General features: G+C 43.3%; 1 protein-coding gene across 1 annotated transcript in view; it reads right to left on the minus strand.

Annotated features, from left to right (window-relative positions):
* TUBGCP3 (tubulin gamma complex component 3) overlaps positions 1 to 15284 on the minus strand; it is a 146919-nt gene that overhangs the window by 54449 nt on the left and 77186 nt on the right. Inside the window, exons 10-11 of the mRNA XM_068268058.1 lie at positions 10495 to 10627; positions 9356 to 9522 (exon numbers count right to left, since the gene is read on the minus strand). Of these exons, the coding sequence (XP_068124159.1) occupies positions 9356 to 9522; positions 10495 to 10627 (300 nt within the window). The remainder of the gene's footprint in view (positions 1 to 9355; positions 9523 to 10494; positions 10628 to 15284) is intronic.

Below are 15284 nucleotides of genomic sequence, written 5' to 3' on the forward strand. Positions count from 1 at the left end.
CCCCCTTCTTTGTACCCTAAATTGTCGCCGCAGCTCAGTCCAGGTCAGGTGGTAGTGCGCATGCATGTGACACCAGGAGCGCTCTGCACGCGCGCACGACAGCATATCTGCTGTGTATATGCCACATACTGTATAAGCAGAACAAAATGGTCAGTAGGGAGCACTGTAGCAACTAGTATAAGGCAGGACCCTAGGTGACCTGCAAAATGAAAAGAAGAGTACTCTGTTGTAGCTGTACACTGCCAGGGAAGCTGGGCTACTGTTCAAAGATGTAACCAGTCCATGAGAAAAAGTAACCACTACTAGAAGGGCCTGAGCAAGGTTTGCCGAAAGTCCATGGGTCAAATTCAAAGATGAGCAGCAGGGAGCTGCACACATGCAGTGTTAATCCCAGGGAATCCCCCATACTGTAAAGATAAATGAGCGCACTATTGGGTGCCTACCCAATAGTGCGCTCATTTCTGGGGAAGTGCTAGGCAGCAGAAGCAGACCTATCCGCCTTCCTAAACCTTATGCCTCAGTGTTCATGGCACCCAACGGATAGCTGGAAGCAGTAGAATACCTAGCAGTACTGTTATAAACCTCACAATTTTTTGGGTGTGATGAAGCAATTGTTCCAGCCTGAAAGGGCACTAGCATGGGCTGGACCAGAAGATGCATGACTACATGGGTCTATTAGTCTGCCCGACACAATGCACACTACCAACAACCCAAAGGGTACTGGGTTTGCCAAGCTGGGAACATGCCTGGAGCTCAATTAGTACTCACTGGAAGTGGTTTCTTGTTCCCCTTCCAGTGTGCTGGCTGAGTAGGTTTTTAGTGCAGCAGATGGTGCCAGACAGAAGGGCTGACCAGTCCACAGTTTGCCCTGTCCTACCCTCTCCCCTTTCCCTCCTACAAACATTAGCTTTTACTAATCATGTATAAGTTTATCACATTATTTGTGCTTTTAAATTGAACTTGAGGTGGACTTGAAGAATGCTATTAGGACACAACTTGTCGCTAGCTGGCTGTTTACCTTAATGCTGCCAGTCACCGCCGGAGGGAAGGGACGCAGGGGGGAGCAGCGCTATAGAGGAGGTGGGGGAGCAGCGTTGACAAGCAACATAAAGGTTAACAGCCAGCTAGTGACAAGCTGTGTGGGGGGGGAGAGAGAGACACAGTACATACACAGATGCTGGTGATAGTATGCAGAACCAGCCTCTGTGTCCTAATAGCATTCTTCAAACCCACCTCGGGTTCTCTTTAATTAATTTAATCAGTCACCCATCAATGCAATCAATAACTTTTATTAACTCCGTTACAGTGTTCTCCCCAGGCTCTTTTAGCCGGGTGCTAGTTTTGGTGAGCATCCGGCTGTCATCGGCTCACCTCCTCCACTGCTGTAAGCAGAGTGGCACACACAAGCCCCAGCCTTGCATTGTCTAATCTTGCCATACCCGGCTACTTTTTCATGCCATCCGGCTGGAAAAAAATTTCTGGGGAGAACACTGCAATTATGTACATTTTTTTAAATCATGAACAAAGTACCGGTATTCTTCTTTCGAAAAATGTATTAATAGAGCAAAGCCTCAATATAGTCCCTTATAATTCTGCCAATTCCGATAGCAACTTTTGTCCTCCTGCTGCATTCCTGCCTATTTTATACTATTGGAGCCTTGCCTAACAGGGATCCTGCAGAGCAAAAACTAAAAGGTCTGCTCCAATAGTGTACATCTGTCTATTTTATATTCAAGGACCACTATCCCAACAATCTGTAAAGTTTAAAATACATGTACACACATACCTATACCTTTCTCTCAGTCAATGCACTGTAAATTACTTTTTCCTATGTCACTTATAGTAGGTAGTAAAAATATGACAGATCTGACAGCTTTTGTACTAGCTCCTGTTTTCTCATTATTTTCTTTATTATTTACAAAAGCACTCCCTGTAAATGATCTACACAAAGATACGGACCATTCTCCTTTTTCACTTGCACAATATGGCAGATGGACTAGTCCAAAACCAGCCAGATCTGTCAAATATTTACTACCTACTAAAAGTCGCGTGCGGCCCGGTATTAGTCATGGAGAGAATTGGAAGATTGCAAGCTTTCGAAACTAAGTTTGAATGGATCTGACCTAGTTCTGTAACATGCCTGAAGAAGAAACTTAAAACTTGCAAAGACATCGTATAGTTCAGTGACCTGCAAACTTGGCTCTCCAGCTGTTACAGAACTACAAGTCCCACAATGCATTGCAGGAGTCTGACAGCCACATTTATGATTCATAATGGCAAATGCATTGTGGGACTTGTAGTTCCTTAACAGCTGGAGAGCCAAGTTTGCAGATCACTGGTATAGTTAGTCATTAACCTCCCTGGCGGTAAGCCCGATAGTGTCGGGCTAGCCGCTGCAGGGGATCGCATGGCCCGGGAGGATTTTTTTTAAATAAAATTTGTTACATAGTCTTCAGCTAGCTACCTGTGCCCCCCAAGTGCCTCCACTCTCCCCCCCCCCCCGATCCCCGCCGCAATACATACCCCCAGGGATCCCACGATGGTGCAGCCTCCCGATCAGCTCCAGGCTTCGCCATGGGGAGGATCGGGACTGCGCATGACGTCATGTCCGATCGTCGCCATAGCGACGACTGAAGCTAATTGGGAAGCTGCGACTCTCGGGGGATCTCGGACGGGTGAGTGTTGCCGGCGGCGATCGGGGGGAGCAGATAGGTGCCGGGGGACTTGGGGACACAGCTAGCTAGCCTAGTGCTAGCTACGAAGTTTAAAACAAGATTTATTCCAAAAATCCCTCCCGCGGACGCAGCCTCAAACTGCGTACCGCCAGGGAGGTTAAAAGGTATCACCTGAACAGCTTTTGTTGTTATGTCTTCGGATTACCTACTGAAAGTGGCAGTAACATAGGAAAAAACTAATTTATGCTGCATTTCTATCTGGGACAAAAGTACATCTTGTATATGTATGTGTACACATGTACAGTATTTTACATTTTATAATACTTGCTCTTGTGTTGTCCTGCCTAAATGCATTCATTGCTTCCCATTTTATATTGTCTAAAACATCTATACCTGAAGTACTGCTGCCAATTCTGGTGTTTATATTTAGCAAGGCCCTAATTTACTGGCATCCTAACATTAGTTATGCCAAAAAATAAATGTTGATGCTGTCAATTTTAGTACTTAAGAGGACCCAGCACAATAGTACTATTGATAGGTTAAAATTTTCTTTTGACGGCTTTATAAATCGCAGATCTATTCTATTTTTTACAGATACACAGTTTACAAATGCTAATGCTGCAAAGATTAATTAAATAAATATTTTACAATCTACTGCATGCCCCTACAGGCCATGCAAACCCATATATAGATGAATTAAATAACATTAATTTATGCTTGCAAGTGGAGCAATTAAACATATTCAAAAATTAATGTACATATTTTTTGTTTTGAAACTACATTTAGACAAATGTATTGTTTAAAGAGACTCTCTAACAAATTTTTCAGCCTAAGTTCTTCTATCCTATAAGTTCCTTTGCCTGTTCTAATGTGCTCTGGCTTACTGCAGCCTTTCCTAATTGCACTGTCTCTGTAATAAATCTTATCTCCTTTCCTCTGTCGTGTCTGTTGGGCTAAGGCTTGAATGTGTGGAATGTGCAGGGCTGCTTGTGATGGATAGAAGCGATACACACCCTCTGCAGGCCCCCTGCAGGCTCTGTATGACTCACACACTCTGCTTATGTGAGCCTATCACAAGCTGGTTAGTTTGTTTGTAAACACTGCCTAAAACTGGCAATTACAAGCCAGGATTGCAGCAGAGAGTGGCAGAAACAGCACAGAGGGGCCCAGGAGAACATAATGAAGAGAATGGTATGCTTTTTGCTGTAAAAAATTTAGAGTACAGATTCTCTTCAATATTCAACCAGGGCACCAACTAAACATAAGATCACTTGCAATGCATAATCTGCTTAAAGGACCACTATCGCGCAAAAATGTAAAGTACATGTAATAACATACAAATAAGAAGAACATTTCTGAAATGAGCCTTAAATTACTTTCCCCCTATTTTGCTGTCAGTTACAGTAGGTAGTAAAAATCTGACAGAACCAACAGGTTTTGGGCTAATCCATCTCTTCACGGGGGATTCTCAGCATGGCTTTTATTCTTTAGAAAGATTCCACCTGAAAAGGATTTATACAAAGATGCCGGCCAACCTCCCTGCACACCGTACACTTTTTTGGCCACTGGACGGAGCAACTGCCATTTGCTAAGTGCTTTTGAAAAGAAAGAAACCCCTGAGAATCCCCCATAAGCAGTTGGGCTGCTCCAAAACCTGTCAGTTCTGTCAGAATTCTACTACCTGCTGTCTAGCAGCAACATAGTAGAAAAGTCATTTATGGCGCATATTACTTTGGAAGAAAATTTGTTATTTGAATGTGTTTACATGCATTTTACAGTTTTCGCGATAGTGGTCCTTTAATGGTCTTGGAATGTCTGATTTTTTTGAACTGTGCTTTTCAAACAGATTGTGGAGTGACTATATGCGGGTATGGGGGCCCTGCAACAGTTTTTACTTTTTAAAGAGAACCTGTACTGAGTAAAAATATTTAAAATAAACACATGAGGTAACTTCAAATGAACATTACATAGTTACATTGCCATCAGTTCCTCTCAGAAGCTCACCATTTTCTTCTGACAATAATCCCTTCCAGTTCTGACAATATTTTGTCAGATCTGAAATATATCAGTTGCTGTCAGTAAAATATCAGTTGCTGTCAGTTATGGCTGAGAGGAAAACTGATGTACCAGGTAATGTCCATGTTTCCCTATGGCTCAAGTGGGCGATGTTACAGTTTAACTGTGTGCTGACCAGAAAGCTGATATGGGGTAATGATCATTTTCAAAATGGAGGACGGAAAATTCCCTTGATCACAGTGAACAAACAGGACGCGGGACAGGAGAAAGACACTGAGGAGTAGACTACACGGGAGGTAAGTATGACCTGTGTATGCTTATTTTGACTTTTATTTTCAGTACAGGTTTTCTTTAAAGTGGAAAGTGGTCTTTTACTAGAAGTTGGTATCAGAATAAATTAAACCGTTAGTTGCCACATACCGGCAGTCTCCTGAATATATGGATTATCTAACCTGGGTTTAGAGCCACATTAATCTATACTATGTAATAATTGCAGTATTTGTATAGGGCCTTTCTCTTGTCGGACTCAAAGCGCTTGCGAGGCAGCCACTAGAGCGCACTAAGTAGGCAGTAGCAGTGTTAAGGAGACTTGCCCAAGAAACTCCTTACTGAATAGGTGCTGGCTTACTGAACAGGCAGAGCCGAGATTTGAACCCAGGTCTCCTGTGTCAGAGGCAGAGCCCTTAACCATTACACTATCCAGCCACTGTACTGATAAAGATTAACTAATTCAAAACAGTCTGTATGCATGTTGGATGAGTACATTTGAAATCGACGCCGGTAGACTTGGGCGCAGGATACAGCGGTATATGGCTGATCCTGCTTCTGCACAAGTCCGGGCCGATTTAATTACTATTCCCCCTCCAGGCCGCCATGGATAGTGGGGGAATGAAATAATTCGGCTTCCAGCGATTGCTGGAGGCCGAATTATTATGTTTTTAAGCAACTTCGGCTCCGTCTGCTGACGGCTCCGACGTTACTCACAGAGCGCTGCAATAGGAGTGATTCCTATTGTAGTCTATGGAGGCGCCGGCTGCGCCCAAATCTAGCAACGCTGAAAAGCACTGCTCCGTGTTGGATTATTGTGACTCTGTATTTTTAACAAGCTGACACATCATTGCATTCCAGCGGATCTGGAGGTGTGTTTAGCTTACAGGAACAACAATGGGCGATTTGCATATTTCAGCAATGATGCACTGGGAGACATCTCGGAGTGCCCTCCAATATGATTTATTGCAAATGCTTTCTGTTTTAGTGAAAGTAAACTTGTTTTCCATAGCATTTTAGTAAAACGGCTTTTTGGTCAATTGTAGTCCTGATACACTCATAGGAGTTCTGATTCACCATGAACTTGCTGGGTACTTTGTAACATTGTTTTTTTTTACCATATAATGCAAAGCTTGATCAACTGTGAAACCCCAATGTTTCTTCTCGATGTATCATACAAATAAGTACCTTTAGCTGTGTTCTTGTTTCAAAAACTTCATGTCTGCCTATGTTTATCCTGTTAGCATGCGGCATCTTGCATGGATATTTCTATCTGTGCACATGACCTTTTCACCTCCTCTAGAACCACCTCCTCGCATTCAGGTGTACAGGATTTTGCACGTCCCTCACTCTCCAACCTTTAAATATCTTTACGTTCCCTCAAAACTCCCTATTCCCGACAAATATGCTCAATCTTAGCCCATATTCTGTTTGACCTCTAACCAAGTTGTGCTACTAGAAAACCTAAGAAAAAAAAAAAAGTGTGCCTTATCTTAGTAAATCAATTCACTAAGATCATGCTGGAGATAAGGCAAGAGAAAATTTGCCACCACATATCAATATTTTTAGTGTTAATTCACTAAAGAAGCTTGCCTTATTAAGGTATAGAGATACATTTTCACAGTGAGTACGTTATCTTATCAGTTACCTCCTGTGTAGTTATTTTCACATGCAATTAACTGCCTGTCTTTAACTTTAAAATAACTACAGAATTCTAAAGGGCTCACAAGGCGAAATTTATTTAAAAAGTTAAATACCTTTTGTGATTTAACATCCTTAGGGGACGCTATCCATGCCCCCCGGTCCATTCCACCATGCCTCTTTTATAAATCCCTGGCTCCGGGAGTTTCAACCTGATCCCTCGGGTCGTCTTCAGCTGCCCCAATTAACATGGCCACCTGGTCTTGCCAAGCCTGCGCAGTTCTCATAGCCGCAAGAGCAGCTGCGCAGCTCTGAGACCTCCTCCAGGCTCTGACCTCGATCCCGGCAGTCTCGTGGACGTAAAGCACGCAAAACCGCCGGGAAGGAGGTCAGAGCTGGAGGAGGACTCCGAGCTGCACAGCCGCGCTTGCAGCTATGAGAACTGCGCAGAAGCAGCAAGACCAGGCGGCCATGTTACTTGAGCAGCTGAAGGCGACCTGAGGATTTGGGTCGGGACCCCCCTGGAGCCGGGGATTTCTAAAAGATACACGGTGGAATGGTCCGGGGGCGCGGATGGCGTCCCCTAAGGATGTTAAATCACAACAGGTACAGTGATGTGAAAAACTATTTGCCCCCTTCCTGATTTCTTATTCTTTTGCATGTTTGTCACACTTAAATGTTTCTGCTCATCAAAAACCATTAACTATTAGTCAAAGATAACATAATTGAACACAAAATACACTTTTAAATTATGGTTTTTATTATTTAGTGAGAAAAAAAAACTCCAAATCTGCATGGCCCTGTGTGAAAAAGTGATTGCCCCCTTGTTAAAAAATAACTTAACTGTGGTTTATCACACCTGAGTTCAATTTCTGTAGTCACCCCCAGGCCTGATTACTGCCACACCTGTTTCAATCAAGAAATCACTTAAATAGGGGCTATCTGACACAAGAAGTAGACCAAAAGCATTTCAAAAGCTAGACATCATGCCAAGATCCAAAGAAATTCAGGAACAAATGAGAACAAAAGTAATTGAGATCTATCAGTCTGGTAAAGGTTATAAAGCCATTTCTAAAGCTTTGGGACTCCAGCGAACCACAGTGAGAGCCATTATCCACAAATGGCAAAAACATGGAACAGTGATGAACCTTCCCAGGAGTGGCCGGCCGACCAAAATTACCCCAAGAGCGCAGAGAAAACTCATCCGAGAGGCCACAAAAGACCCCAGGACAACATCTAAAGAACTGCATGCCTCACTTGCCTCAATTAAGGTCAGTGTTCACGACTCCACCATAAGAAAGAGACTGGGCAAAAACGGCCTGCATGGAAGATATCCAAGGTGCAAACCACTTTTAAGCAAAAAGAACATTAAGGCTCGTCTCAATTTTGCTAAAAAAACATCTCAATGATTGCCAAGACTTTTGGGAAAATACCTTGTGGAACTTTTTGAAAGTTGAACTTTTTGGAAGGTGTGTGTCCCGTTACATCTGGCGTAGAAGTAACACAGCATTTCAGCAAAAGAACATCATACCAACAGTAAAATATGGCGGTGGTAGTGTGATGGTCTGGGGTTGTTTTGCTGCTTCAGGACCTGGAAGGCTTGCTGTGATAGATGGAACCGTGAATTCTACTGTCTACCAAAAAATCCTGAAGGAGAATGTCCGGCCATCTGTTCGTCAACTCAAGCTGAAGCGATCTTGGGTGCTGCAGCAGGACAATGACCCAAAACACACCAGCAAATCCACCTCTGAATAGCTGAAGAAAAACAAAATGAAGACTTTGGAGTGGCCTACTCAAAGTCCTGACCTGAATCCTATTGAGATGTTGTGGCATGACCTTAAAAAGGCGGTTCATGCTAGAAAACCCTCAAATAAAGCTGAATTACAACAATTCTGCAAAGATGAGTGGGCCAAAATTCCTCCAGAGCGCTGTAAAAGACTCGTTGCAAGTTATCGCAAACGCTTGATTGCAGTTATTGCTGCTAAGGGTGGCCCAACCAGTTATTAGGTTCAGGGGGCAATTTCTTTTTCACACAGGGCCATGTAGGTTTGGAGTTTTTTTTCTCACTAAATATTAAAAACCCATCATTTAAAACTGCATTTTGTGTTCAATTATGTTATCTTTGACTAATAGTTAATGCTTTTTGATGAGCAGAAACATTTAAGTGTGACAAACATGCAAAAGAATAAGAAATCAGGAAGGGGGCAAATAGTTTTTCACATCACTGTATTTTAACTTTTTAAAATAATTTTCAACTCGTAAGTCCTTTAAGGATTGAATAGTTAACGTTAGTTAACGTTAGAGATCTCTCCTTAACATAAAGACAGAAGTTAACTTTGGGTTTGTCGAAGATAAAATTGTCGAGTGAATACTACATGCCTTATGAACATGGTGATAACTCTAGAAACAACTCAGAAACGTTATTAAAGACAGGAGATGAGCTTAGTGAATTGAGGCCAATAGCACCAAATGGTTTAGAAAGGTAAAATCTAGATACGCTGCTTAGTCCAGGGCTGTGGAGTCGGAGCAATTTTGGGTACCTGGAGTCAGATGATTTTTGTACCAAATCCATAACCCTGGTAAAAATTAGACTAAGGAGTTGGAGTCAAGGAGTCAGAGCCATTTTGGGTACCTGGAGTTGGAGTCGGTGGTTTCATAAACTGAGGAGCCGGAGTTGGATGATTTTTGTACCGACTCCACAGCCCTGGTTTAGTCAGCTGTAAAATAAACTCAAAATCTTGCTATGGATAACTTACCTCGTGGTATGTGTCTTCCAACTCTCCATCATATATCCAGCGATAAAGGAAGTTTACAATTGGATGAGACACTAAACCCAGAATATGCTGAACCAAAGATCGCATGTAAGGGTCTCCAGTTTTAGTGTATTCATGCACAGCTGATGCCAACCCTCCTCCTTTTTTGCCTAAGCAAGATATATATAAAAAAAGAAATAAATCATTAAACTTGAAAAAGTTTAATTTGTTAAAGTGGTAAACATGAAAGTAGTTTATTAAAAACACATCAATTTTTTTGCTAATAAAATACAGTCGATCTACAACATGTACAGGCACAGAGGATCTGATATACAGTGCATCCAGAAAGTAGTCACGGTGCGTCATTTTTTCCACATTTTGTTACCGTATATACTCGCAAGCAAGACGAATTTTTGATCCCCCAAAAGTGGGCCAAAAGTTGGGGGGGGTCGGCTTGCTTGCGAGTGATGTGGTCTGTGGTCCCCTCCCCCCCCCCGCCCCGCTTCCCACCGCGGCCACCGCTGCAATTAGCTTACCCGGCGGCTTCCTCTATTCCCGTCTCCGTGCAGGCATGTAAATAATTCACAGCAGCTCGCCCCATGGCGGCTGCTGTGATGAGGGAGGAAGCTGTAGGGAGAGCGGTTCCCATAGTAACGGCGATACACATCTCCGCTACAGGAAGCCGCTCTCCTGCTTCCTCCCTCATCACACAGCAGCCGCCGTGGGGCGAGCTGCTGTGAATTATTTACATGCCTGCATGGAGACGAGAGGGGAATAGAGGAAGCCGCCGGGTAAGCCAATTGCAGCGGCGGCCGCGGCAGGGGGGCGGGGGGTCCACCTACCCATACTGGGCACTACCTATACTGAGCACTATACTAGCTACAATGGGGCACTATACTAGCTATACGGGGCACTATACTAGCTATAATGGGGCACTATACTAGCTATAATGGGGCACTATACTAGCATACTGGGCACGATACTAGCTATGCTGGGCACTATACTAGCTATACTGGGGCACTTTACCAGCTATACTGGGCACTATACTAGCTGAATTAATATACGCAGCACCACAAAAACAGATTTTGAATCCTCGCTGTACCAACTGTAAAGAAAAGTAAAATGAGAAATGATATTCTTACCTTGACAGTGATCAACAAGTGCTGCCAGAGTTTTTAATCTAATTTTGGGATCATATGTCCACACCAAAAGACGGCGAAGCGTTAAACTACTTTCAAGTCCTAAATTTACGCCCTGGTCATCTTCAGCCTGCAACTTTATTAATAAAACATACGTGTAAATTACAATCCTAATTGCTTTTCATAGAAGCCCTATACACAACAGAGGCCAATGTGTTATTCTGAAAACAGGCTACAGTATATGCCTTACCTCTTTGTCATGCAAGACAAACATGCATGATTATCTCAGGCTAATCTAGTCAAACAATATTAGACATTGCAAGTGAAGACTACCCACCAAAAGTCAGTTTGGGCAAGGACAGCATTATTCAACAAGGAAGAGGTACATTCTAACCGAAGTAAAATGCATTATAAATTACTTCTTCCTATGTTGCGGTCAGTTACAAGTATTCTTCATCTGACAGTTTTAAACCAGTTACTGATAGATTTTAGACTAGTACATCACCAAGTGGAGGATTCACAAGGTTACCTTTTTTCTTTTCAAGTGCACTCCCTAGAAAGGACCTATATAAGCCAGATTGCCTACAGTACATGCATACTATATTGTAGTTCTGTGCCGCTGCTGTCCAGTGAGCGTTTTTTGAACATAAAGGAGATCATGTAAGTTCACCATAAACAGATAAACTACTCTGAAACCTGTCGTTGTTCAGAGCTGATAGATTAATACTACCATATTGTAAGTAACAGATACAGAGAAAAAAGAGACACTTAGGGCCCATTCACACTAGAGCGCAGGGCCAGGCCGAGGCAGAGGCTGGGAAGGCTGGAGCCCCTAAACGCAGCCACCAGAGGGCGCATTCCTCTGTGCTATCCCCACCCGCTGCAGTCCTGTGTGAGCTCCCTGGCCGCCTGCAGCATTCATTGTCTCTTTTTCTGCCTGCATTATGCAATCGCCCGAGTTTCCTAGTGTTGCCGGCATCCTCCTAATCAGTGTGCCTGCCTGCCCTGCGACTCAAACAGCCGCGCTGTCAGAGAGATGACAGACACGGCTGTGGCATTGTGTTGCTAGGCAACAGCAGGAAGCCCGCTTCTGCTCCAACGGAAGTGGCTTCCTGCAGTGATGCCTGTGAAAACCATGTGAGCTGTGCTGGACTGGACAGGGGGGAGGGAATCCCCCCCTTGTTCTCATTCAGGAAGCAGTGAACCTTTCACTGTGAACACCGTGCCCATGGATGACTGGACCATGGGACAGGGAACCAGCTATTATATGGATGCCTGGAATGAAACTGGTATGGAGGGGTGAAGGGAGGTTTGAAAGGGGCTGACAATCATCTGACAGTCACACATATCACATCAAATAGCTGTCCATGTGAGTGACCAGATCGGTGTTCTCAGTACTGCAGTGTCCTCAGTCTAACTCCCTCTCACTTACATCCTATGTGAAGTACGAGTGACGTTATGCTGGATCCACACGATACAATTTTTTGGTTGATTTTTTGAGTGATTCTGACCGATTTCCATTTGTTTCTACGGAAATCAGTCAGAAAATCGCAAAAAAAACAAACAAAAAAACAATAACAAAAAAAGAAAAAAAAATCCATCTTCAGATCGGACATGCTGGAAATAATTGATCGGGCGGGTAAATCTGCAAAAAAATTATATTGTGAGAATCCAGCATTAGACTGAGGACACTGCAGTACTGAGAAGACATCTAGTCATCTTGATGTGATTTGTGGGTTTCTGAGGGGGGTGGGAGTCATACTACATTTAAAGCATACCTGACATGATAAAGGCAGAATGGATTTATAGTTACACGGAGCTTCTTCTATCCCGCATTCGTCAATTACCTCCTTCACCATCCTCGCAGACCCCAAAATGTATCGCTGACACTAACCTAGCCCCTTCCTACACATAACTGTAACACAGCCATTAGCAAACACCACTAGCCAGTCTATTCCCTCAGCTACAGGTACCTGCTAAACAACACCAGGGCTTTTTCATTGACATGGGGGAACCTATAGTGGCACCCAAATGACCTGCTTTGGGGAGGGGGGGCACTTTGGAGAGGAACTGGTCAATACTGAAGGAAAATTGCATAGAACCAAAAAGAGGATTCCTGAGAAAAAACGTGTTTCAGTCTGCCAGAGATTTGAGACTGATAAAAGTTCATTTTTCAGCATGAAAATGGACATTAAATCAAGTAACTAACCAAAACCTGAACTATACTGGTTAAGCTATACTGAAGTGGTTTAAATGGAAACATTTAAATTAGTATTATCAGTGCAGACATCTGTCTATAAATGACTTGGAACGGCCTAGTCAAAGCCCGGATATCATTCCAGTTGATAATCTTGGGCCTAACTTAAAGACTACTGTACACTAAACCAACTAACCTGAAAAAACTACAGCAGTTTTGCCTTGAGGAATGAGCAAAAAGCCCAGTGATTAGATGTGCTAAGCTTATAGAGACATACCTTAACCACTTGCCTACCGCCCACAACCAATAGGCGGCGGCAAAGTGGCACCCCCAGGACCGCGTAACGCCAATTAGCAGCGGCACCTGGGGTATTAGCCGGGGATTGCGTGCAGCGATGCACGCGCATCCGCCGGCATTAGGCTCCGCCCACCCACGACGTCAACCCGCCGGTCATTTAGCAGGGTTGTTAACCCTGTGATCGACGCATACAAAGTGTATAATACACTGTGTAATGTATACAAAGTGTATTATACAGGCTGCCTCCTCCCCTGGTGGTCCCAGTGATCGAGGGACCGCCAGGGGAGGAGGTAGCTGTGTAACTACACACACACACACTGATCCTGCCCCCCCTGCCCCCTAAATCGCCCACAGCACCCCTCAGACCCCCCCTGATCACCCCCTTAGACAACGGTTTGCAACCAATAACCCCCCAAATCACCCATCAATCACCCCCTGTCACTATCTGTCAACGCTATATTTTAGATCAGGTCCTAAACTGCCCCCTGGGGGCTCGTGATCCCCCCCCCTCCACACTCTCAGATCCTCCACCAGAACTTGTGACAAAAAATAAAATCTTCTATGAACTCACCATACTCCTAACGGAATACCTTGAGGCGTCGTCTTTCTAAAATGGGGTCACTTGTGGAATTCCTCAAAAAATTCTCATTTAGAGATATTTCTCCCACACAGCATGGGTTCGTGTAAAAATACACCCCAAAACACATTATACTACTTCTGAGTACGGCGATACCACGTGTGACACTTTTTTTGCAGCCTAGGTGCACTAAGGGGCCCAAAGTCCTATGAGCACCTATAGGATTTACAGGGGTGCTTACAATTTAGCACCCCCCCCCCCCCCAAAATGCCAGGACAGTAAACACCCCACAAATGACCCCATTTTGGAAAGTAGACACCCCAAAGTTTTCAGAGAGGGGCATGGTGAGATTTCATTTTTTTTTTGTCACAAGTTAGCAGAAATGGAAACTTTTTTTAGTTTTTTGGGGGGGGTTTTGTCACAAAGTGTCAGTTTCCGCTAACTTGTGACAAAAAATAAAATCTTCTATGAACTCACCATGCCTCTTAGTGAATACTTTGGGATGTCTTCTTTCCAAAATGAGGTCATTTGGGGGGTATTTATACTATCCTGGAATTCTAGCACCTCATGAAACATGACAGGTGCTCAAAGTCAGAGATGCTTCAAACTGGGGAAATTCACTTTTTGCACCATAGTTTGTAAACGCTATAACTTTTACCCAAACAAAAAAAAAAATCCAGTAAGTGTCTATTGATCAAAGACATGTAGCACAATACATTTTGACAAAAAATTATATAGAAATTTTACTTTATTTGAAAAATGTCAGCATATAAAGTTAAAAAAAATAAATCATTTTTTGACAAAATTCATGTCTTTTGATGAATATAATAAAAACTAAAAATTACAGCAACACTCAAATAGCACCTAAAGAAAGCTGTATTAGTGACAAGAAAAGGAGGTAAAATTCATTTAGATAGTAGGTTGTATGACCGAGCAATAAACCGTTAAAGCTGCAGTGGTCTGAATGGAAAAAAAGTGTGTGGTCCTTAAGGGTTTTAAGACTGCAGTGCTTAAAGGATACCCGAAGTGACATGATGAGATAGACATGTGTATGTACAGTGTCTAGCACAGAAATAACTATGTTGTGTTCCTTTTCTTTCTCTGCCAGTCGACTCAGTCCTGACTCAGACAGAAAGTGACTACAGTGTGATCCTCACTGATGGCCGCCCGTTAAGATCTCAACCCTGCCAGATGACATGAACGTGTGGGCAAGAGCCAGCCAGCGGGGTCACAATCTTAACGGGCGGACAGCAGGACAACATGGAGGACCAGGCTGCAGCAAGACTCTCACTGCTGCTATGGGCTGTAAAATTTGTTTCCCTATTCTTGCATCAGAAGTCCTTTAGGCCTCTTTCCCACCAAGATTTTGCGTTTTAGGGTCGAGAGTAAACCTATGCTTATCTTGACACCTATTGAGACCAGGACCATATATCACACACCTTTAATGTTTTAAAAATACTCTATCTTGCATTGTCTTTTAAACTTGACACAAACGCTTATTATTCAATCTTCACTGTTACTACTTATATAAGATGTTTCTGTATGACATTGACCTGTAATCTATGTCTTCTTTAATAAACCTGAATTGTGAAAAAAAAGATTTTGCGTTTTAGGGGACGTTAAGGTCGCATAACGTGCACCTAACGCAACGCGTGGTGGTGTTGAAGTTGGACATCAGATTGAGCCGCGTTATGTGGCTCTCAAAGCAGCCGCTCCAGGATA

Source organism: Hyperolius riggenbachi, chromosome 2 (genome assembly GCF_040937935.1).
Source record: "Hyperolius riggenbachi isolate aHypRig1 chromosome 2, aHypRig1.pri, whole genome shotgun sequence".
Lineage (NCBI taxonomy): Eukaryota > Metazoa > Chordata > Amphibia > Anura > Hyperoliidae > Hyperolius > Hyperolius riggenbachi.